This window comes from Penicillium verrucosum (assembly GCF_028828655.1).
Source record: "Penicillium verrucosum strain IBT 35672 chromosome Unknown utg000002l_segment0_segment0, whole genome shotgun sequence".
In the NCBI taxonomy this organism is placed as follows: Eukaryota; Fungi; Ascomycota; class Eurotiomycetes; order Eurotiales; family Aspergillaceae; genus Penicillium; species Penicillium verrucosum.
The window spans coordinates 5017080-5040772 of record NW_026643211.1 but is presented as its reverse complement, the minus strand read 5'-3'; the positions used below and the strand labels follow the sequence as shown (position 1 = coordinate 5040772).

Sequence of the window (23693 nt, the reverse complement as noted above, 5' to 3'; positions counted from 1 at the left end):
AGCTTGAGCGATTAGAACAGGATTAACGAGTAGAAAAGCGAACGCTCTTAGGGATGTAAACGTAGAGGGTATCAAGTTGTCGCAATGGGTGTTGACCTGAATATCTCAGGACCAAAGAGAAGTTTATTCCGGCTGCGGGAAGAAACCAGTTGCGCACTTTGTGACATGGCAGGTGACCGAGCTATAACTAACTGACCTGACTCTACAAACAACATGGACTTGGACAGCTTTGATTCATTTTTAATAATTGCTTGGATACTTGAGAGTAAATGACCGATGAATTCTTTGATAATACCGTAGCTTTGAATAAACGAATGGAAACCCGCTCAATATATGCTAAATATGCAGCTAGTTATATGTATATTTGTGCTCCCTCCGGTACATACGTACCGGACTTTCATAGGCCGTCCACTACCTCCTCTGTACATACAATATCATCTATCTACCTTTGATTATTTATCATCTCGCAAAGTAACCTCTACTTGATTCTCAGTTGGACCGGAGTGCATCTAGCTTGCGCCAAGAGCTAGCCTCAGTAGGCCGTGCGAAAATGAACATAATAATGGGGCCCTGAAGACACAATTGACGCCCATCTATACCTAAAAGAGGATGCGTGCTATAAATCAAGTTGAAGTGACAAGAACCTTGTGCCAAATAACGAGAGAGGCCAAGAGTAAGATATGACCAATTGTTTGATATTGGACACATCACAGTTTGCGTTAGTCTAAAAGGTCAAAAAACTTCAAAATAGTAGTATGATTCGGTAACGCAAAGTCCACGCCCTTGATTTGCATGATTTATACCAAAAAGGCAACAGGTAGAGATATAGGAAGAAACTTGTTTTGGAGACAAGCTGTCAGGAACTCAGACACCTATCTCAGGCATTCGGGTATTTCCCGGGCCCAGACTGTGAAGCACAGGCCGTGTTTGATTCTGGGTCCCGAGAATGGGTATCTCTCATGCCTCGGCTTAGCGACTCAACTATACCCATGCGGTATGGGTGATCTGCCCAAGTACAATAACAAGACGAGTGATATTTCCAGTCGTCCAACCGGAGACGTCAAGATCCAGGGACTGCGCCTGGACCTAGGACAGCCACAAAGGGGGCTCTTCAGTCAATGCCTGCTGTGAAACCCCAATCACCAGATCATTGGCGGTCGAGATAGCCACATTGCAGACAGTTTTGAGAGCAAGGAAAAAGACTTTGCAGGATCTCTACATAGAGAACAATTTCCGCTTGTCAGTGTCGGCCACGCAGCTAGTATCGTTGTCGAACTTGGTCCGGAGGAAATACCGGAAGAACTCAATCAAGATCGAAGACTTGTAGAAAAATGCTTTGACGGTTTCCGATATCGATAGGTACCGGATACTTGCCCGGCCTCAGGGAAAGTAACTGGAGTATTGGAGAAATGCCTCATCAATCTCCGGTGTTTTCTCACCGATACGGCTCATCTCCGCATAGTTGAAGTTACTATTCATCCAATTTTCAGACTCGGAAACTAATTCTGCGGACGACTGTTCAATTGAGCTGTCATTTCCGACACCAGCGGATATTGATGACTCACTGGTAGAGCTCGGAACGAGGAGGCCGGGTTGGAGTTTCAGGTGAACGGTGATAGTGTCCACCATGGATGGCAGAGTTTGCCCTATTTTGGTAAGTAGCAGTGGAAGAAACCTTCGCCGTCCTCCGGGAAGATCGTGGATGAGAGTGAAGAAATGCTTGAGATAATCCAGCGGGCCAAGCTTGAATCCCGAAGAACGGAGCCCAGCCGCTGAGAGGCATGCCATAACATCAATCAAGGTGCACGCGACCTCGAATATTTTTTCAATCTACAATCCATTAGAATAGGCTGGGTATTTTGATAAGAGTGAATCATACAAGACCAATTCCATGGGTTTCCATACTCTGCCTGGATAATTTCCATGTTGCGAAGCAGAGATCTTGAGCAATTATGAGGGGGTATCGAAAATCCATGGATTCATGAGTAGGATTTGTCGAAAGAAATCCAGCAGTTGTAGAAAGCTGCCATATCATGATACGCAGCCACTGTTGGGAGACACGTAAGTCCGCCATGAGTATATCAGGCAGATCGAGGTCCGCCGGGACTGCACTTTGGATCCGCTCCTCAAGGCGAACTAGTGACTCAATCGAGCATGTGGCATTGGTTCCATTCCACTGGCTCAGAAAACCTTCATCAAATGGACGGTAGAGATTTACCAGACACCGAAACCCAATGGCTGACGCATTTGCAAGTGGATCATCTTCCAATTGCGTTGGAAGTGCATCGTCTTCTAATTGAGGGCTGTCGGGAGTGACCTGCAGCGTAATTGGTCTATGTCGGCGGATCGCATGGGCTCTGTCCCTGCATTAGCAAATAACTACTTAATAGGCGAAGAAAATACCTCTCGGACACCACTAATAGCCAAAACAATTTCCCTGCCAAGGAAGGGTCATCGTCATCCACCTGCGCCGATGATGCTTGACTTTCTAAAGCGCTGGCCGTATAAAGCGTCGTGGATTCGCGGAGAAAGTAATATGCATGTCGTTGATTTCCTAGTCCAATATGACATCCATACAGAAGAAAAGCGATGGTAATGTTTTGCCGTACAGGATCTGTGAATGGATCGATATGCTTTCGAGCTTCGGTGGCTTCCTCAATAAGAGAATTTCGGTAGTCTTCAGTACAAAAGTCTCGAGAGGATTCCGAGGATGCGTGCTCCACGGCAAATCCAGTTTGAGTAACCACAAAAGCGCAGACAGCAGTGACGAAACAATAAGCATGGAGGGATGTATCGGCAAGGTCCACCTGTTTTCGAAAGCTACCGGGTTGCAAAATGGGCACCGTTCCTCTCATTCGCGAGAAAAAAATATATTGAGCAGGCATCCACAAGCTGCGGGCTTAAAAGGCCCGGGATTTTCAAGAACTGACATCTTCCCGAGGCTCGTAATGGCTGGGGCGTCGGTATGTTATCTCCAAACCTGAGAGCTGCTGATGGAGGAGAAATATTCGCACCCCGCACTAACTCCTGGTCGATTTCGCTCGCTCTGAGCTCATTAAGGACGTTGGCTGTTTGGCCCTGTCGCCCCTTTTTCTGTCGCAGCGAAGACGTCCGACACACAAGGCCGGCAGCCCGACACTGCTCGCAAGGTTTTGGGAAAATGCATTTGACCTTACGCCGGCGACATGCATCACATGCTTGTTTGATAGGTGGGTCTGGCATCTGGAAGGTCAGGTTTAAATATACCAAGAGGAACTAGCACAATGCAAATATCCGGGGTTGCGGGGGAAGTCGGGAAGAAGCCGGAGGAAATGGATCTGATGGCCTTATTTGTCAGGCCTAAACATTCTGTTCTGGCCCCCAAGTTTGTCTATCCTTTCTATTTGTAGTGGAAATCACCTCTTTACAGCCTTCGTATTTCTATAGAATGAGAAGAAGCTTCCAGGCGCTCAGCCAAATCCCTTTGAGCGGTTCCTAATAGACTAGTTACAACCTGTGCATTGCTAAGAAACTACTGACATGAGGAAATATTGTAGGTCATATGTAGAATACCATCAGAGAAAGTTACATCTCAATCAATATTCATAGTAATCCATATATCGCTGATTCGTATTTCATAGGATATATCTCAAATATAGACGCGTCCTTCGAAGGGCTTTAGGGTTTCTAGCGATGAATCGGAATAGTTGCCCACAAGCAACTTCATACCCGCGGTTTTCTCAGCCTGTGTAAATGGCTGGGGTCTATCAGTGAAGTTCAAAATAACCAATGCTCGTTCATCATCTCTCGACTTCACAAAGCAAAATGTCTCTTGATTCTCGTAGTCAAGCACTTCAAATGCACCGTGAATAAACAACTCCCGGTACTCTTTCCTCAGACGCAGAACATCTTTCCAGAAAGACAGCACACTTGATGCATCATTCTGCTGCCTCTTTACATTGATCTCACCATAAAGATCATGAGCTCGCATCCACGGTTTCCCGGTAGTAAACCCAGCATGTTCCGAGTCATCCCACTGCATCGGCAGCCTGGAATGATCGCGAGCCAGAATCCGGAGGCCATCCATAATGTGCTTTTTGCGAGTAGGATCGGCTCCACTTGCACTGCGTTGCTCTGCTTCTCGGTAATATCCTAATCCTTCAATGTCCTTGTATTCCTCAATGGGCCACTCGCGTGGTGCATTGATCATACCAATCTCCTGTCCCTGATAGATGAACAGAGTCCCAGTCATGGTAACCATCATCAGAGCCAACATTTTGGCAGAGGTCTCCCGGAACTCAGGTGCATCCGATCCAAACCGCGAGACAGAGCGTCCGTTGTCGTGGTTTTCACAGAAGGCGGTGGTCCAGCCATCCGTTCCCTCAATGAAAGTCTGCCACTTCTCCACAATGGATTTCATCTTTGTCAACTTCCACGGCGTAAAAATGTACTTCTCCTCCAGGCTGGGTCCCATGCCAATATGGCCAATGTCCAAGTGGAAGACCATACTCAGCTCCTTTGCTGACGCTCCCACATATTCCAGGACGTTCTTTGGATTGGGTGTATTGGCCAGTTCGCCCACAGTCATGACATCTCCGTACGGAGCAAATGTCTCGTCATACATTTCGCGCAGGAACTCGTGGATCCGGGGGCCGTTGCACCACATTTCAATGGCAGGCTGAATGTAACTTTTCGGATCCTTGATGGGGGCATCTGGGAAGTTTGTGTGCTTGCTATACTTGTTCACTGTGTCCACTCGAAACCCGTCGACACCTTTGTCTAACCAGAACCGAACCGCGCTGTTGTAGATAGCCTCACGCGTGGCCTTGTTATCCCAGTTGAGATCTGGTTGTTCTTTGGCGTAGAGATGCAAGTAGTATTCTTCCGTTTTCTCGTCCCAGGTCCCTATGCAAAAGCTTGGTTAGAAGATCTCGGATATTATCAAATATTTCAACTCACATGTGCTTCCTGCAAAATAACCGCGATAATTACTTGGAGGCATCCGATTCCCCTCCTCATCATATCGAGGAGGACGCCAGAAGTACCAGTCGCGTTTGTTATTATCCTTGCTACTCCGACTTTCCTGGAACCAAGCATGCTGATCACTGGAGTGATTGACAACTAGATCTAGGATCAACTTCATGCCTCGCGAGTGACAAGCTTCCACGAGGTTTTCCACGTCTTGTACGGTTCCATAAGCAGGAAGCACATTTTCGTAGTCGGAGACGTCATAGCCCATGTCGAGCATGGGCGAGTCATACATCGGCGATAGCCACACGACATCAACCCCTAGCGACTGAAGGTAATCGACCTTTTTGACAACGCCCGGGATATCGCCCCAGCCATCACCGTTGGAGTCATAGAAGGAAGCCGGGTATACCTTTGACAACGTCAATTTTATGTTTTCGTGAATGCCTGGATATTGTGGCGACTAACCTGGTAGACAGTGGCTTCTTTCCACCAGTTATTGGTCCCCGTAGGAACGACTGTACTATGCGTCGCGTGTGGTGACATAGTGGCTTAACACCTTCATTTTCCATCCAAACACCCCTCTTATATCTTTTTTATCATAATCCGGCACCAACTCGGCCTGGGCAAACGCGGGGATATCTTCAGGGAACCCTGCATACCCGCCAAGCCTCCGACGGGATGCTGCAGCTCCGACTAACGACCGACTTGCTACCGAAAGACTCCTTTCCGGCCAGATGATTGGCTACGGTTAGACCTCCGCACTTCGGCTTCCCCGGTTTTCTCCAAATCCTCGGAAGCAAGTAACAGACCATATGCACTTTCCCCAGATCAGCGATGCGCGTGAACTGGACTCTGCGTAGATTTTATTTTTCTTCGGATGTTTCTGTATAAATGGCGCATTGCCCCGTGGTCTATCGGCTTTGATAATGCCTGAAGTATCGGGATTTTATTACCAGGCCGTGACGACAAAAGCCCTGTTTCAAACACCTTGTTTAGCGTGCGATACCCAAAGGGTCCAGTAAGATTCGAAATCACGGCGCAGTTTTTCAACTGGTCTCGATGGACGACGCATCTGCGAGAATGGACGGAAAAGTCTCCCCCGTCCTTGCAGAGGGTAGACAAGCAGCCAGGAAGGAGCAGTCCATGACCCTATGGCAGGCTTTGCGGCTATACCCCAAGGCTGTCGGTTGGTCAGTTCTCCTTTCGTCTACTCTGATCATGGAAGGGTATGACCTTGCATTGCTGAGTTCAATGTACGCATCACCTGTGTTCAACCAAAAGTTCGGGGTACAGACTGCCTCGGGGAAATGGGCTGTTCCGGCATCCTGGCAATCCGGCCTTTCTAATGGTGCACGCTGCGGTGAAGTCATTGGACTTCTCATCAATGGTTTGGTCTCTGAACGCCTGGGGTATCGCAAGACCATGGTCTGTGCCTTGGCCACCATCACAGCGGTCATTTTTCTGTTTTTCTTTGCAGTCAATGTTCAGATGTTGCTAGCTGCCGAGATTCTCGCCGGTATCCCTTGGGGTATCTTCCAGACATTGCCAGCGGCCTACGCCTCCGAGGTTTGTCCGGTAGTCCTTCGACCTTACCTGACAACTTTCATCAACATGTGCTGGGTATTTGGGCAGTTTGTGGCCATTGGTGTCAACCGTGGCTCCATTTCTCGCGATGACCAATGGGCTTGGCGCATTCCTTTTGGTGTACAATGGGTGTGGCCAATCCCAATCATGATCGGTTGTCTTTTCGCGCCTGAGTCCCCTTGGTGGCATGTGCGCCAAGGTAATGTGCAAGGAGCTCGACGAGCGTTGCAGCGGTTGACGTCATCCAATGACCCCAACTTTGACCCCGAAGAGACAATTGCTATGATTCAACACACCAACGAGTTGGAGAAATCGCTTTCTAGTGGGACCACATATTGGGACTGCTTCAAGGGAACAAACCTTCGCCGCACTGAAGTAGTTTGTCTTGTCTGGTTAGTGCAGACCCTGTGTGGCCAGAACTTGATGGGTTATTTTGCCTACTTCTGTGTTCAAGCGGGCCTACCCACCGTTCAATCATTTAATTTGTCCCTGGGGCAATACGGCCTTGGCGTTTTGGGTACAATAGGATCATGGTTCCTGATGTCCTACGCGGGCCGACGAACTATCCATATCTCCGGTCTCGCCAGTCTTTTTGTCCTTCTAGTCATCACAGGATCTCTCTCTTTTGCTCCGGGGGACAACAACGCAGCTAAATGGGCGATCGGCGTCATGCTTATCATTTTCACGTTCTGCTATGACATTAGCGTCGGCCCTGTCACATACTCCCTCGTCTCAGAACTATCCTCCACCCGTCTCAAGGCTAAGACTATCGTCCTCGCCCGATGTCTATACAACATCAGTAACATTGTCGTCAACGTTCTGACCAACTACCAGCTCAATTCCACAGCCTGGAACTGGGGTGCTCGGTGTGCCTACTTCTGGGCTGGTACGTGTCTAGCCTCCCTGGTCTGGGCATTCTTCCGACTCCCCGAGCCGAAGGGCCGCACATACGAAGAACTGGATTTGCTCTTTGAGCGCGGAGTTCCAGCAAGGAAGTTTGCGACTACTGTCGTTGATCCGTATGAGGGAGAGGTGACGGAGGTTCACGAGACACATGCAGATAAAGATTGATAGTTCAGCGATGTCCCGTGGTGTGCATCTTAGGATACAATCGTTATAAATACACACCAGATGACGAAATTGAACATTTGAATTGACTTTTTTCTTCCATCTTATGCCACTCTGAACTTGAGAATCTAAAACAGACTGAAGTTACACAATACCCATTTTAAAATCGGAAGTAGGTAATCCTAATACTAATGAATAATCTTTACACGGGTAAACCGATAAAAGCACGCCATGAACCAGAGTCGACTAGGTTATCCGAGTTCGTATTTAATGCTCACACAGATTGAAGCTTCCAGCCTCAAAGTTATCGTTGTGTTTTCCCGATCTGTGCCCACGCTCTTTCATGAGCTCCAATCGGTACTCTTTGGCCTTCTCCATGGTCATAATAGGCCCCAAGTCATTTTGAACGATATCCTGCAGCTCCAATGGCAGACTTGCCAAGGCCTGATTCACAGCATTCTGTCTCTCGTAACCCCAATCCTCCTGCTGCGGAGGGACATTGGCCGAGGAGATAATCCGACGATGGGGATCAACTAAGAATAGCGCGAGAATCTTACGATGACCGGGCTTAGACGGGTCGACAAGCGAGAATGGGGAAACACAATGCTGCACGGTGTTCGGGAAGGTAAGTAGCCGACCTTCTTTGCAAGCGACGGCCCCAAGGTCTTGTGTCATATCGCGATTGTCTCCGCTGCCGCCAATATCGTCGCTAAAGCCAAAGACGGCCTGTAAGAAATTGAACTGCCCTTGGGGGTATGAAATGCCTAGCATGTCCATCATACCGCGTTGACGAAATGCCAAGGTGTTATCGGTTATGTTTTCACTGTCATAATAGTAGATTGCAGTAGCGCAGATGCGCTCGTTCTGTTGAAAATTAGAATATACACACAGTTAACCAAAGGGTGCAAAACTCTTACCAACTGTCCCTCAATGTGCCAAGAGCCTCCTTCATACTGAGGGTTGTCCGGGCTCAATTCAATGTTCGCCAGCTTCACGATGATCTGCAACTTCTTGTCGGGAAATTGCTCGCGTAGATTAGCACTGTACATTTCTTTTCGAGGTTCAAAGCTGACTGGCTCAGGCAGAATAATAGGACGGGTACTCTCCCACTGATCATGGAGTTCCCAGAACGCATGGCTGTAGTGAACATGCCCCTCCGGCTGAACAGGCCTAGGCTCTGGATGCTCACCATATATGACCTCGCTGTACTCGATTCTTGGAACGACAAATCTGGACAGACTGTGATTCCAGAGCGGGATTGCCTGAGCAATAATTTTCTCAACGACCTCATAGAGAGGCTTATGGTGAACAGGGTGGGCGTTATTGATGTATGACACGATTCGACAGCCGCCATCATCGCCGAGTTCCACATCGCACGGGAGCCATTGAAACTTATCACTGAAGACACGGGTTTCCTCATTGGAGTCATAGTCATGTTGGCTACACAATAGTGGCCCGCAATCTTGACTCAAAGGAATGGGGACAAGATCTCCTTGTCCAACGCTTCCTAGACAGTCATGAGGGCCAATGACTCTGTCTGGAAGCACGCGAGTTTGGCCGTAGATCACGGGGAACAGTGAGGGATGTACCAGGTCAACCACTTTGTTATCAGACCCGGGGTGGTAATCTTTCTCCGACATATCCTCGAGAGGTTTTACTGCCTCTTTCAGTGATTGTTGTAGCTCTTTCGACACGGCTGTATCAGACTTGATCACGCCCACATCAAAAACACCGACATAGCCCGTCTCTTTAAGAACGTTGGCTTTCCATTGAAGCTCCTTGATGATCCAGTCCATCATCGTAGGAGTCACATCTTGGCCACTTTGGGCAATCTCGTCGCGCCATTTTGTTGTGATGTCATTATCAAAGACCTATAGGACGTTAGAAACAAATATGGAAGGTAACAAAAATAAAGCCCAAACACACCTTCTGATCCCATTGGGGCTTATCGGTAATGGTGTTCATCACTCGCATCATCAGAACTTCTCGATGCGTCACTAAGTCACTGGAGAGCAAGGTCAACTCCGCATCCCGCGCGTAATACAATTAAAACATACTCCAAGTAGCCTTCTTCGAGTGCATCATCATCCAATGCATTAGGAAAGCCGTGATGGCCGGTGTACACCACATTTTTCTGGTTTGTTAGCGAATGGCATTTGTGGAAAGAAGATACAGATTCTCACATCGGGCTGGCAGGTCAACTTCACATTGAACCCCGGCATTTGAAGCTGCGGATTGGGAATTAAAGACATATTGACGTAGAACACTGGGACAATAATATTCAATCATTCCTGTCCGCAGGAGGCTTTTGTACTCGCGCGGTCTTGGCGGAGTCCAGGCAGAAACGGGTTAGTCCCAGGCAGATAAGGCGCTAAGTTCGTTTTGGGCGGAGCTGCCTGGAAATTGGTATAGGCAGCCGAGGCTCCAAAAAAATGAATGTTTTATGATGTTCTTTAAGGTACATTGTAAAGAAATGTATAACTACTGGGTTCCGTCATGTAGTCAGAAAAGGCAACATCAGGTGTGACTGGTGCTTGCACAGAGTATCTTAGAAGTAATACCCATCATAATCCGTCATATATATATGACGAGAAAAAAAATGCCTCCTTCGATTTTAGTTTCATTTCCCTCAGAGATATTCATCTTTGCTTGTTCATTCTCGGATAGGTATTCCTCAGGACTAACTTTCCTAGCAACTGTCCATCCAAAGCTTCCAAGGTTTCTGTGTCTCGAATGAATTGTCACTAACCTAACTCATTACCTACCAGAATTCAGTATCTATCTATTTATTATACTTGATAGTGCCCATCAGCTGTATCGATTGTCGGGTAGCCACCCTGGCTGTATTGTTGGGTTGCTTGAGGATATCATCATAATAATAGGAGATTAGTATTCCAAACAACGGTCGGGTCTCAACGCTCAATTTTATTGCATAGAAGTGCTTGCTGATTCCAGAAATCTGACTTGTTTCTATATCTTTAACACTACATACCTATTCCTTCACTCCTTCGGCTTCCATGGGAAGATTTATGGAGCAACCAAAGCTTATAGGTGATTACCACTTCAAGAGAGAATTATTCCGACAGACTTGATACAATAGGTCTATATTATCCACACACAGACTGACCCACCGACCCAGAAAGGCCGCTAAGGACCTCGGGGATAAATATGAACGGCACGAAGGGCATGAAGTGCTGCAGCCCGCGGACCGGCCCGTCGAGCCCCAACTTTAAATCCCACCACGAAATTTTCGCAGCGCAACCCCACTTCCTGTGTGGTCTTCAACCTGCGTCTCCAGAAAGCAATTGAACGACAACAATATCGAATATCAAGAAAAAGATGGCGCCTATCAACCTTTCACACAGGCGGACGCACAATTTACTCTTGATTTCGAAACTCCTGAGCTTGCGCGACACTGCGTCGCCCCTCACACTTGTCTTGGATTCCTTGGAGCAGCCGGCTACGCCACTCCTAAAAGAATATATTAGACGTGCAAAGGTATATATTAACTTAGAATGCCATAAGCGACACCTGCGTTGCTATTTACGCAGATCAACAGCCTTGCTGACTAGTTCGACAGCTGTCCAAAGTCCATGTCACACTCATCGCCTTCGAAACCCTGAAGCAACCCGATGGAGTCGATGCTTTTATATCAACACGACGCAAGAGCCCTGCCGATATAGTTAAAGAAGTGAGCGCAGTTTATCAGTCTGCTGCAGCTTCCAATCCCTCACGCAGTAAGCATTGTGCATTTTCCCCACTAGTGAATTCATACTTACTGCCTTTATAGGGCGTCTTATCCTCATTGATTCAATTAACCCTCTCCTCAACTCAAAAAGAGTTGACCCTGGGTTCCACCTGCCCTCCTTCCTTGGCTCGTTTATTGCTCCCTTGTCGCCATCGGCTAAGGTTGATGCATCACTCGTGGTGACATATCATCAAGATGTCCCCGAACTTCCACAGCAAAGCCCCTATTCACCATCACCTATTTCTGTATTGACATATCTTGCTACAAGTATCATCACCCTGCATTCATTCTCGCATGTCCTAGCACAGAAGGCTGCTCGCGACCGCAGTCTGGCCCCTCCAGTATTCGGGCTTGAGGAAGAGCAAGAAGGGGTTCTCCTCGGCCGACTGGACAGACTGGCCGGCACCGGCAAAGCTGAGGGGATTGTCATTGAGCTAGAGCATAGGCGGAAGAGCGGTCGTGGTGTACTGGAATGGTACCTCCTCCCGCCTGCGTCGCGGTATTCGCCACAACATCTGAAAGAGATTGTGACGTTGCTTGACGATAATGTCTTGTACAACCCTCCCATGGAGCGAGATCCAGGAGCCGGCGATGAGGAACCGACATCAACCTTCGAGCTGGGTCTCACTGACCGACAGAGGCGCGAAAGAGAAGGTGTTGTGCTGCCATACTTTGACGCACAGCATAACGATGGCCCAGGCGAAGGAGGCCGGATTCTTTACGACATGGGAGAAGAAGATGATTTCGACGAGGAAGAGGATGAGATTTAGGTATCATCAAATAAGATACATGTTCACACGCAATTCTCCTTATTCTAGAATCGGCGGATTGTAACCCGCAATCACCGAGGTATTAACTATGCGTACATTCATACAGCGAGGCCTAGGAGCATGGCCACGGAGAGCAAGGAATTAGAAGAATCGCCAGAAAAGAAGAATGCAAATGACAAGCCCGACGCCAGCGAAAGGTCCGTACTGTGAGATGGTTAGTTAATCGGTCAGGGGAAATCTAGCGTAAAGCATAGACCCACCTGCTTCAGCAACAATTCCCAGTTGATGCGTACAGCCGCCTTTCTGTACTTCTTGCTGTCCTCGCGCAGTCGCCCTGACAGTTCACCCATCCGCTCCAAGCTATCGCCTCGGTACAAGAGGTCCTCGATGTTCTTCGTCATCACCTTGGTGACATCACGGAGCTCATCGTTCAGCTTATCGAGGTTCTGAGTTGCGCGACTGTCTTGGTACAGTTTCTTTGTGCGCTGAATAAAGGTATCAAACTCGACAAAAGCATATGGACGGAGGGTGGGTGAGAGATATTGTGAGGAGGTATAGGTAGTTGTGAATTCGGTGGCCACATCAGCGAGATAGGTGAATGCGAGTTTGCGGGGGTAGGATTTGTCGCAAATGCAAAGGAAGCAGATATCATCTTGAATTGTGTAACTGCAAGCCATATGAGAAATTGCCCATTGATAATGTTTGTTGACTGATGGGTGTAACTTACTGTAGACTGTATTGGCCAGACTCAATACTGGCTTGGGGTGCGGCATTGCGATTCAAGCGCCGAAATATCATTTTAGCCTGACCCTTGATCTCAGAGAGCTCTGATTCAGCCTACATATATTGTAAGCTCACGACCAGCTTAAATAATCGTTGTCACGTACCTGCTCGTCGTCAACCGAAGCCGCCAGCATAAGGCCTATTTCACTTTGACATCAGCACTCCGTCTCCTCACAGCCTCCCTGAGAGTTCCTTACCATCGAGCCTTGCAATCTGCGTGGACCTGACCATCCTGAAATCGTTGCTTTCTTGTTCTGAAGGACAGCGCTCTCTCCTTTGTTTTGCCGTGAGAATGGCTCCGAGGAAGAGAGCGAAGGCGGTAGCGAAGTTCTGTGCGGCAGAACCACGACGTTCGGGGTAAGCTCCGCATTTGCTTTTTAACTCTCTCTTTTACTGACGTATTATAATAATGTCCTAGTCGTGCTGCTGCTAGTTCTGCCAATGTAGCAGAACAGTCGGGTCTCGCCATGTCGACCCCAAAGTCCGAAACCAGCTCACGAGCTAGAACCCCAAGAAGGCCTGCCGCTAGAGGGAAATGGAGCGAGGAGCAGCTATTGACGAGCGACAAGTCCGTCCTCATTGACTTGGATCTAGTGGTATGAGCCAGTTGTCCGCAGATGCGCCACGAGGGTATTCAAGCTAACAATAATCTCAAAACGTCTAGAAACTGTTGGCACGGCCTGAAGCATGGAATTCCCTTGAGGAAAGCGATAAGCGTGACATCCTCGCTCTACTCCCCCCAGACGTTCATCCAGAGGCACAAGCTACATCAGATGACCCAGATGCAAAGATACAACCCATCCCCGACTCTTTTATCCGCTATTCAAACAACTGGCGCGACGGCGTTCGACAGTTCCAGCTCGACCTCCAAAACGGCCGCTACGACCCCGAATGGCTACGCCAGGCGCAAGAAGCCAGGGAGAAGCGCGAAAACGGCGACTTTGATGACTTCAAAGAGCGCGAATATGAGCAGTTCTGGGGGCAGAAGCAGAAGGTCGTCTGGAATGCAGCTGCTGGAGAAAGTGCGCGTGTGAAGATGGGAACTCTTATCAATGAAGGTGTCATCCAGCTGGGCGACATCTGGAAATTCCACTATGTTTACGGTAGAGGGGCTGACAGGATTGTCATCGAAAAGGAAGTCAAGGTATGTAAAGATCTTCCACTCCGCATACAGCTTCACCATTTACTGACAGCTACAGGTTCTTGACCGTGATGGGGTGAAGTTGACTTTTGCGATTCCACCTGGTGAACGATCCTTTCTTCGCAGCAATTTCGACAAAGCAGAGCCACTTTCGACACCAGAAAAGGGAAAGGAAGATGTGAAAGTGGATTTCGACATACAGCCAGAGCCAGTGATATCATCCTGGAATGATAAGCAGTTGAAATATGAGGACCCAGAATCACAGCTCACCAATGCAACCTCCAATAGTGAGATGAAGCTTGATACCGATCAAGCGTCACAAGAGATTCCTCCACATTCTAGTGACGAGATGAGTCTTGGGATCGACCAAGCGCCACATGAGATTCCTACATCTTCCACTGATGAGATGAATATCGACACCGTCACGCAGCCAGTCATTCCACCTTCAAATGACGAAGCTACCCAACAAGAATCCCCATTCAGCGTTATTATTTTCAGCCCTGGTGGTACGCGAAAACAAAAACCTAAGCGCACAATTCCTGAGCCCGAACCTCAGCCCCCAGTGAAACGTAAGCGAGGACGACCACGTAAAAACCCACCAAAGCAACCCGAACCAGAGCCACCCCAAGAACCGGAGGTTTCTCGGGAAATAGAAGAGTCCCAGCGCGATGCACAGAGCCCAACTGCTTCTCTTTCCTTCATGGACATCGTGGCTGCACAAATTGAAGAAAACTGCAAAGCTGCTGCTGCAGCATCCTCCGACCCAAAGCCCTCCCAGCCAGAATCCCCTTTGTCTGTGCTTTCCTCAACCCCTGAGCCGCCAGAGCTCCTTCAGCCAGAGTTGTCTACATCAGTAGAGGAGTCATCTACTGCCAATGCCAACGGCAAAAGTGATAAAGCGGAATTATTGGAATTGTCCACAGCTCAGTTCGATACACCTGCGGACAGCGTTGAGGCTTCCGTAGAGGCTCCTGTTGAGGCACCAATTGAGCCACCCGTCGAGGCTGAGCAGGACAAAATCACTCAACCCTCAAGTACTGAACCACAGAACGATCTAGTCCCCACACCGTCTCAAGCTACTACCAGTGAGCCGGATGAGATCATTGTTCCCAGCCTCTCCTCGCCACAAGCACTCGTCCATAAGATTCTACAAATCGATGGCCGCATGCCGAACGGCCGTACAGCGAATGCCTGGAAGGAAATCCGGTGCTACCGAAATAACCAGGACATGGGCAGCCTCTTTGATGTGCGAGAGGCTTGGTTCCTCCAGCAAGGACAACTTGAGTAGCCGCCTTCCACGCCTTCCCCTTCTACCATAAAAACGGCGATACACCATACCTTTCACCCACACTACCCTTGGTACCATATGAAGATAACAATTGAAAACGGTCCATGCGTGACAAAGGTAGCTAGCTTGCAATGAACAATTGAACTCAAGGTCTAGTAATATCCTACAGGTAAAGTATCAAATAAAAGTGTGGCATGAATGCAAAGTAATGTATTCTAATCACGCTTGCTAGAAGTAATCACGACTTATACGGAATATAGAGCTGGGGTTTAGGAAGGTATAAAAGTTAGAAATTCTAGGTTGCATTTAAAGAATAATTCCGGAATATATATGGCGGGTATATAGTTTCTCCTCTTAAACTGTAGCTAGTCAGGGAGTACCTCACTCATGGCGCCCATTTACGGAATAGAGGACGGCGCAACTACATTTACCAAGCTCCATTGCCCCTTGGCAACTCTTATCACTTGCGCAGAATCCTTCTCACCTTCCTATCTAACCCGTGGAATGGCACGATAGGGCTAGTGAGCATAGTTAAACAGAGTGAACTCTTGAGGGTTGGAGTGATATACAAGTTGACAAATAGGTATAATCCCAATATTAGTACATAGTTATCAAAACCTGGAGCTCGTTTAGTAGAGAAATGTATATGTAATTGCTGGTACTCCACACTAAAGCCCTTCATTCATTCCAGACATAGCGGGCATAGGATCCGAATCCGCAGCAACATCAACAGCAAAGCTGGCCTGTATAAAGTCTTCAAGCTCTTCACTCACCGTCTTGAGCTTTTCCTTGACACTCGCAACACCTTCTTGCCCAACAATGTGTCGCGAAGGAGGGTTTTCATGGCCACCAATTGATGTAATGGCATAGACTGTTTCAGAGACCAACACTTCCAGATGTGCCGAGCTTAACGGTGGGTGCATGGACACAACCTCCGGAGCGGAGAATGGTCCATTTTCAATGGAGCTGACTCGGGCGTTTTCATCATTTGCTCGACTGGGTGTGATTGGGCTGTCAGATGAGATAGATGCGTCGGGAAGTTGGGGGACAAGATGGTTTAGGATCCCACGGAACAGAGGTGCTTGATTTTTGGCGGGTGAATAGGCCGGGAAGATTGGAGGGACACTGGTTACTAGGTTGGTGAGGATGCCAATTTCGATGCTGCATTGGAAGATGGTGAGTTTGACGTTGAATGGGGCAACTTCATAAGCCAAGCTCTGAAAAGCCGATTAGTTTCTGCAATGGGGATCATTTAACCAGATGCGTGTATAGAGACTGACATCACAAAATCCTTCAAGGGCCCAGCCTGCTGCGCAGTACATTCCTAGTCCAGGTGTACCGATATGCGCCGCTGTGTAGCGTTAGACAAATCTTTAAGCACTATGTGAGATATATTTCTTACTGATCCCTGATATTATCATCACATGCCCTGCCCGCTCCCTCCTCATATGGGGGAGCGTGGCTTTGATGATATTGAGGGGGCCGAAATAGTTAACCTCAAATTGATCGTGCACGAGATTCATAGTTTGAGTTGAAGCGGAAAGTTCCTCAACCGTTCCAATGAGGGCTTGGGAGAAGTTTAGTATATTGTACAAGGGTACCTTTTAAGAAGGGGGAGTCACCTTGACTTGTACAGCATAGAAGTATGTCTACTCTTCCGTATGTTGCGACTGCATCTGCCACGACTGCCTGGCACTGTCCCATCATTCTGTGTCGGGAAACCGTCAGTCATTATTATCAAGATTCATGATTAACTTGACTGCCTTGACGTAGCGCACCGAGTATCTAGTGGAACTGTCTTCATGCGCTGTGCCCAGCCATCACCGTGGTGCTCCACTTCAGCGCGAAAAGCCTCAAATTCATCACGGCGACGTTCATCGCGATCCAAAGCTGAATGTGCTAGTCCAAGAAATGCATAATCTCCATGCGCAAGGACCTGCCGAGCGACTGAGAGGCCAATAGGCGAATCCCCCGCGGTGATCAGCCATACCCGAGGCTCATTATGCGACGGGAATTGCGCGCGGGCATCAAAAGGGGGGTTATTGTCCATGATGGTCAATGCCAATAGCTGAACGCGCTATCCATCACGCGATTGCAATTTCAAAGCTGGTTAATAGCAAACAAGTATAAGAATGGAAGATGTCCGGAGGGTCGGAGAGACAAATGCCAAGACCACGCGAAGTTCCCGGGCCTCGATTCTAATCGCCTGCTAATCGCTCATGTTTGCTGTCCTCTTGGTTTCTTCTCTTCTTTTCCTCATCCATCATGTCGGAACAGAGGCCACGCAGACAGGAGGAGTCCAACGTATGTGTCGCTGATCTAGTGTCTAGTGTTGTTGTGTTGAATTCACTGACCCCTTCTAGTCGGGCTTCAAGGGTGCCCTTCAGGGTCTTGCAATCTTCTTGGTGGCCCAGTTTGCCATCAACCAGTACATGGGAAATAAGGACAAGGCAGACACTCCCAGTGTGAATTCTGGTGGTATCCCCGCTTTTGCCGATCGCCCCGATCCCAGTGAAGTCGCCGAACGCAGTGCTCTCCCCGAGGTTATCGCCCCGATCTGGCCCTCCGACAGCGCTGTCGATCTCAGCATTTATGTAACCCCCTCTATCATTGTGCCCAACTTTAAGTCGCCGGACGGTGTTCTTGTGGTGGACGAGAAGAACTTCACTATTGGAAACTACAGTGATACTCGCGAAATCGACACCACCATCAAAGTCCCAAAGCAGGTCCAACAGAATGGAACTCTTTGGGCTCACTTCTTTTTGGCTCGCACCGGATACCAGTTAGACCCCGCCGCTGAAAACTACAACACCGCTGATGCAGTCCATTTCCTCCGACCTCTAAACCAGTACCTTCCCAAGAAGAAGGTCAAGAAGCTGAAGAATCTTCTGTCAGGCCCCGAGGACGAGCAAGACCAGGAGGAAGATAACACCCCGGATATTTCAACTATGTCATACTACCACCCCAACTTCACCCTGTCCCTGATCCCAGACTCCGGAACTCAGAAATTGGCGCAGATGAACCCCGCGGTTCGCCAGTATGTGCAGCTGGAGCGCACCGGTGCCCGTGATGCCAGTGGAAAGAATGGATGGTACTACCCGATCGCTTTTGTCAACACCTTTTGGCAACTGAAGACCCACATGACCGAGTTGAATTCTACCGTCGAGACCGTGCCGTTGCATATCACTCTCAACAACATGGCGAACTGGAAGTTCAACATCCTCAGCAGTGTTGATGAAGGCTCGAAGCAAAGTTCTCGCCAGGCTGCCTACGGCAAGCCCCTCCCGGTGGTGGAGATGGAACCGAGTGGGAGATGGTGAAGGAGATTCTCTTGGATACGAACATTTGGCTTCTCTGCACCACGGGTGTGGTCACTGTCTTCCACATGTTGTTCGAGACTTTGGCCTTCAAGAACGACATTGTAAGTGATATCTCACTATTAAAAGGTGTGGTGTATGGTATCGCTAATATTCTCGCTTTCTAGGCCCACTGGCGCAAGAAAAAGGACGTTGTTGGTACTTCAGTTCGGACAATTTTGGCCAACGTCTTCATGCAGGCTGTCATCTTCCTCTACCTCATGGACAACAGCGAGAACACCTCTTGGATGATTCTGGCCAGTCAAGGATTTGGTATTCTTCTGGAATTCTGGAAGATCACCAAGACCGTCGACGTTCGTTTGCGCCCGCCACCAGCCACCTCTAAGTTGTCGTTCTTACCTTATGTGATTGTGTTTGAGGACAAGCACAAGCTTAGCGAGACGGAGGAAAAGACCAAGGAGTACGATGAGATTGCTTTCCGCTACCTGTACATTTTGGCTGTTCCCCTTCTGCTCGCATACGCCGCGTACAGCTTGGTCTACAATACCCACAAGTCATGGTACTCTTACGTTATTCAGACCCTGGTGGGTAGTGTCTACGCTTACGGCTTCCTCATGATGGTTCCCAGTCTCTACATCAACTACCGGTTGAAGTCTGTTGCCCACATGCCCGGAAAGGCGTTGACCTACAAGTTCCTGAACACCTTCATCGACGATCTCTTCGCCTTCACTGTCAAGATGCCTTGGCTCCACCGCCTGGCTACTCTCCGCGACGATGTCATCTTCTTCGTCTGGCTCTACCAGGGCTGGAAGTACAAGGTTGATTATAAGCGCGTCAACGAGTTCGGCCAGGGAGGTGACAGTGACGAGGAGGAGGAACCTACTCCTGCTATCGAGGGCGACAAGAAGGAGGAAGTGGCTACCCAATCCTCTTCCAAGGCTACCTCCAAGTCGTCTACCCGCAAAAGGAAGTGAACAACGGTTTAGATGTGGGCCTTATCAGCCTATAGGCCGATGAACCTGTGATAAACGCCTTTGCATATGTAGTACATCACTCGATTTACTACTTTTGGCATGATGCTAGTTGGCATCGGATGATACTTATTACGAAGTTGTAGCCAGCAATTTTTAATTCCGATTCTTTTAATTATGATCCAATAAATCACTTTAGATTTCCGAGATTTACTTATCCAGTATCATGAAAGTAGACGAGACAAATTAATGCGATAGTTAGTATGATCAGACCAACAATGACAGACCAATCCGTTGTTGATGGTTACCCGATTGGGTTTAACGCCATTTTCGCATCTTCGCGCGCACTCGTTCTTCTATGCGACTCTCATTAGATCTGCACCAAAATCAATCATTCCTTTGGTCACATTATTTTCAGGATCCTCGGAATTGCACTCGACGGAGCTTCTGAGTTGCTTCTTCAACGGGCGCAATTGAAGACGAAGCGCGGCATCACGCAACTACGCGCCAATACCACCCCAAATCAAAAACTACAGTCTATGTACCGTTCTCGACAACACACCAATTGCGGGAAATTTTAGGATAAAATTTGTGTAGATGGATAGTGATACAGGTGAATTCTGCTCGTTTTCTTCCAATTGAACAATGCTAACAATTCTTTAGGTAGCAACCAACCAAGCGGCCTGCTTGATGCGGTCGAGCACTTGGAAGTTGGTATGGCAAAACAAGCTCCCTCAATTGAGATGGATGGTAAAGAATGTTACTAATGCGATTCGACAGTTGCGTTTGTCCCGCCCAAGCAGAGATACACAGATGCCAGTCTACTAGCCAAAACAATCGCTTCAAACGCGTACGAGGGCGGCATTCCGCAACCCGTGCTAGCCCGTCTCCTGAAGATTCTGACCACAAAAAATAACTTGGATCAAGGCACGGTTACAACGCTGATCAAGAACCTGTACCCCCAGGAGAGGATCGCATCCAATAATGTCACTCAAGTGGTGTGCTGTCTTGGGCCAAGCAAGAACAAACCGAGTCCCGCCACGCAGGCTCTGCTATTACGCTGGCTGATTCTTGCGTATGATCTTTTCGAAGATAGGACGCATCTCGCCAAGCTTTATGCCGTTCTTTTCAACTGTTTGGACATGATTAGTCTGCGGAAACCACTGTGTCACCTTCTCTCGCTTCTCACAAGACGGAAACATGTCAAGCCATTCCGGATTCAAGCCTTGATGGAATTGATTCAGACTGCTGGCGGTGAAGACAAAGAGCTTATCAGCCTTCTGAGGATTTTCAAGAATTATTACCCTGAGGTCATTGTCGGTGAGTTTGGAGGATCGAGAAGGAATGCCCTCTTCTTCAAACACCCAGATCCCGAGTGGTCAAGCCATGTGAAGGTGCTTCAAGACCAGAATATGGAAAGAGTACAGGCCGGCCAGGGATCGAGTTTCCAGGTTGTTCATCGCGGGACTGTGAAAAGAAGTAGGATCGAAGTGGTTATTCCGACTCTACAAACTTCACGAGTATCTCATAAGCATACATCCCTAGAGGAGCTTCGTGACGTTGGCCATTTTGTTGACAAGCTTGACAAGATCGAGTTGCCAAATCAGATTATCTCAACTTTGGGCGATGCAATGGCTCAGAAGTACCTTCATCTGGTCCAATCTGAACTTGCACACCATCGTCTAAATGAATGGCTGCGAAGTTTCCTGGAGGACAAATTGGAGACTCTACGTGAGGATGAAGATGATGAGCCGGAGACATTATCATATGTGTTGAATTTTGTTGTGGGATATGCATCCTATACTAAGGTGAATTAATCGGATAGTTCACTGTCAACTCAGACACTGACAAAACATTAGGACCTCCCACCCTCGATACGTTCTTTTTTGAAGTCTTATCTTCAAACATGGAATGGCAAGGACAATCGTGACCACGTCTTCCGACTTCTCCAGTACATCCCAATCGAACCTTTCGCCTCACTCCGGAGTGAATTATTATCACCATTGGAATCAGCTGTGTTGAACGAGAGTCTTCGTTCCAGAACAGCGTTGCTGAGTTTCTATTCAGCGTTGATTAGCCAATGGGGCGTGAAACTTCGATCAGAGTCAGATACTTCAGAAGAATCAGTCCATCTGAGTCAAATCATCGTGCACGCTGAGCTCCTGGCATCTTCGATTCTAGAGTTCTCAGTGGAGGACGAAGATAAAAAGTCTAAGCCAGCTATAGTCTCTGTGCTCGACTTCTACAGAACCCTTTCAGAACTTTTTTCTCACGCACCTCAAGATGCCCGGTTCCGCATCACACTTCCGCATGCGCAAACTGTATACACACTCGCCTTCACACCCAGTGTCGCTGTGATCTCAAGCCTCAACTCCATCTTGGCCGTCTACAAATCTGCATTCGAGGCCTCTCTGAATTCACAAGTTCTCCAAGCACAGAACTCTCCGGCCTATGGAACAGATCTGGTTGGTCGGTTCAACGGGTATGTCATGGACATGTGCAATGTGCTATGGCGCAACCGTGCACTTAACGCCGAAGACCCGAACGCGCTAGGCTGCCTTGTCCCAGCACCGACTACCGTTGCTCTGACAATCTATATCAAGGAATTGTCTGAGGCGGCCAGACATTACGACCGCGAAAGCGCTTTCCACGTTAATCTTGCATCGATATTCTCTCTCAGCCACCACGCTGCATTCTGCAACCTGTCGGCAGCTTGTTTTGCGGATCTGGAAGAGGACCAACAGGTTGCAGATCACCGCCCGAAATTGAGGAAGCCGGTCACCCAGAAAGTGCTACAGGCATTGGAGAAGGATGGCGGTGCTAAGATTACATGGCAGGAGTACCGCGTACATATGCTGGACTGGTTGGATGCGATTGGGTGCCGGGGTACTGGCATTCTGATGAGAAGCACAATGAAGGCTTTGCGCAAAGAGTAATAATAATAGGCGGGTGAGAGTTGATACCAGTCCTAGAAATGAAAGTTCCCATAACGCCGGTTAAATGCTTGGTATCTGTATAATACATATTTTTACACACACTGGGCCCTTGATGTGAGATGGTTTCGGCTTCAGATTGACCGCAGCATAGCGTCAAAAGAGGTCAGAACTTCTCCATCGAGTTCAGATATATATCTTGAACACTAGGATCTTCTCGCAGAGCACTCAAGAGGTCCTCAAGATCTTTCACCTGTTCCTCGTCCTTTACCTCGACCATGCTATCCCTATTAGGATCCCAGAAGATCTCTAATTCCTCGATGTTGAGACCCGATAGTTTTGCAAATGTCTCGCCGACAGTTTTCGTCTCTGACGGATCGGTCAAGATCACGAGGCGACCCTTGTCATCGGTGGTGATATCCGCCGCTCCTGCTTCGATTGCTTGGTCCAAGTACTCGTCTACATTCGCATCATCTTTCTTCTCCATAACAACCCTCCCCTTCCTCTCAAAGAGGAATGTAGTCGGAGTGACGATTCCTCCATTGTCTTTAATCATGTAGCGAACGTCCTGTAGCACACGCGCTTTCTGATCGGTTTGACACTCCACAACCGCAGCCACCGAACCAGGCAGCATGGCCTCAATCGTCACGGATTCTAGTGCCTGGCCCGAGACACTAAGTCCTTGTCCGCGAGCAATTGCTGCCTCGATGATGATTTTCGGGATAGAGGCTCGTTTCGCATTCGACAGCGCAAGGGCTAGACGAGGATTGTACTTCGTGTCGGGTCCCCACACTAGAATAGAGTATTAGGATCTGAGATGCGCACAACTGAATGGTCATACGTACTCTGAGTAGCACTGGCAATTTCCTTTCCCACTATTTGCCGTTCCCTGCTCTTAGCCTTGTCGTTTCTGGCCTTGTCATGCTTAATCGTGGACCATTTGTTGTGACCAGAGAAGATGGTCGAGGTTGTGCTGAAATAGCGACATTCATGACAGGCAGAATCAACCCACCGGGGCTGCCGCAGCAGCCTGCTAAGCCTGAGAGCCATAATACTTTTCCTTCGTTTATTGTAGACGACGATCCGATCTCCATCAAGATTCACTCGGGCGACTGTTTATCCGATCTCCGTGTGAGGCCA

General features: G+C 48.4%; 12 protein-coding genes across 12 annotated transcripts; 6 read left to right on the top strand and 6 right to left on the bottom strand.

Annotated features, from left to right (window-relative positions):
* Positions 1–1380: 1380 nt before the first annotated feature.
* N7516_007507 (fungal specific transcription factor domain-containing protein) lies at positions 1381–2855 on the bottom strand (the record flags this gene model as incomplete). The annotated part of the gene is made up of 3 exons (XM_057220227.1): positions 1381–1830; positions 1880–2357; positions 2404–2855. The coding sequence occupies 3 exons, from the start codon at positions 2853–2855 to the stop codon at positions 1381–1383; spliced, it is 1380 nt and encodes a 459-aa protein (XP_057074318.1).
* A 773-nt stretch (positions 2856–3628) lies between these two features.
* Positions 3629–5493, bottom strand: N7516_007506 (glycoside hydrolase family 13 protein; the record flags this gene model as incomplete). The annotated part of the gene is made up of 3 exons (XM_057220226.1): positions 3629–4884; positions 4939–5359; positions 5416–5493. 3 exons carry the CDS (start codon positions 5491–5493, stop codon positions 3629–3631), a joined length of 1755 nt encoding a protein of 584 aa, XP_057074317.1.
* A 516-nt stretch (positions 5494–6009) lies between these two features.
* N7516_007505 (putative MFS maltose permease) lies at positions 6010–7605 on the top strand (the record flags this gene model as incomplete). The annotated part of the gene is made up of 1 exon (XM_057220225.1): positions 6010–7605. The coding sequence occupies one exon, from the start codon at positions 6010–6012 to the stop codon at positions 7603–7605; it is 1596 nt and encodes a 531-aa protein (XP_057074316.1).
* A 264-nt stretch (positions 7606–7869) lies between these two features.
* On the bottom strand, positions 7870–9824 carry N7516_007504 (DUF4246 domain-containing protein; the record flags this gene model as incomplete). Its single annotated transcript, XM_057220224.1, has 5 exons — positions 7870–8466; positions 8520–9473; positions 9529–9607; positions 9660–9736; positions 9786–9824. 5 exons carry the CDS (start codon positions 9822–9824, stop codon positions 7870–7872), a joined length of 1746 nt encoding a protein of 581 aa, XP_057074315.1.
* A 1117-nt stretch (positions 9825–10941) lies between these two features.
* N7516_007503 (Elongator subunit IKI1) lies at positions 10942–12120 on the top strand (the record flags this gene model as incomplete). Its single annotated transcript, XM_057220223.1, has 3 exons — positions 10942–11100; positions 11183–11339; positions 11393–12120. The coding sequence occupies 3 exons, from the start codon at positions 10942–10944 to the stop codon at positions 12118–12120; spliced, it is 1044 nt and encodes a 347-aa protein (XP_057074314.1).
* A 141-nt stretch (positions 12121–12261) lies between these two features.
* On the bottom strand, positions 12262–13134 carry N7516_007502 (SNAP receptor SEC22; the record flags this gene model as incomplete). The annotated part of the gene is made up of 5 exons (XM_057220222.1): positions 12262–12324; positions 12381–12786; positions 12848–12957; positions 13008–13042; positions 13101–13134. The coding sequence occupies 5 exons, from the start codon at positions 13132–13134 to the stop codon at positions 12262–12264; spliced, it is 648 nt and encodes a 215-aa protein (XP_057074313.1).
* Positions 13135–13195: 61 nt separating this feature from the next.
* On the top strand, positions 13196–15332 carry N7516_007501 (uncharacterized protein; the record flags this gene model as incomplete). The annotated part of the gene is made up of 4 exons (XM_057220221.1): positions 13196–13260; positions 13322–13499; positions 13568–14047; positions 14103–15332. 4 exons carry the CDS (start codon positions 13196–13198, stop codon positions 15330–15332), a joined length of 1953 nt encoding a protein of 650 aa, XP_057074312.1.
* Positions 15333–16000: 668 nt separating this feature from the next.
* Positions 16001–17382, bottom strand: N7516_007500 (short chain dehydrogenase/reductase family protein; the record flags this gene model as incomplete). Its single annotated transcript, XM_057220220.1, has 5 exons — positions 16001–16549; positions 16613–16683; positions 16735–16899; positions 16955–17040; positions 17111–17382. The coding sequence occupies 5 exons, from the start codon at positions 17380–17382 to the stop codon at positions 16001–16003; spliced, it is 1143 nt and encodes a 380-aa protein (XP_057074311.1).
* Positions 17383–17597: 215 nt separating this feature from the next.
* N7516_007499 (uncharacterized protein) lies at positions 17598–18652 on the top strand (the record flags this gene model as incomplete). The annotated part of the gene is made up of 2 exons (XM_057220219.1): positions 17598–17636; positions 17696–18652. 2 exons carry the CDS (start codon positions 17598–17600, stop codon positions 18650–18652), a joined length of 996 nt encoding a protein of 331 aa, XP_057074310.1.
* Positions 18653–18717: 65 nt separating this feature from the next.
* N7516_007498 (uncharacterized protein) lies at positions 18718–19623 on the top strand (the record flags this gene model as incomplete). The annotated part of the gene is made up of 2 exons (XM_057220218.1): positions 18718–18753; positions 18817–19623. 2 exons carry the CDS (start codon positions 18718–18720, stop codon positions 19621–19623), a joined length of 843 nt encoding a protein of 280 aa, XP_057074309.1.
* Positions 19624–20217: 594 nt separating this feature from the next.
* Positions 20218–22556, top strand: N7516_007497 (Mis6 domain protein; the record flags this gene model as incomplete). The annotated part of the gene is made up of 4 exons (XM_057220217.1): positions 20218–20233; positions 20284–20334; positions 20401–21428; positions 21480–22556. 4 exons carry the CDS (start codon positions 20218–20220, stop codon positions 22554–22556), a joined length of 2172 nt encoding a protein of 723 aa, XP_057074308.1.
* Positions 22557–22719: 163 nt separating this feature from the next.
* N7516_007496 (post-initiation translation factor DPC29) lies at positions 22720–23603 on the bottom strand (the record flags this gene model as incomplete). The annotated part of the gene is made up of 2 exons (XM_057220216.1): positions 22720–23345; positions 23399–23603. 2 exons carry the CDS (start codon positions 23601–23603, stop codon positions 22720–22722), a joined length of 831 nt encoding a protein of 276 aa, XP_057074307.1.
* Between the last annotated feature and the right edge of the window lie 90 nt (positions 23604–23693).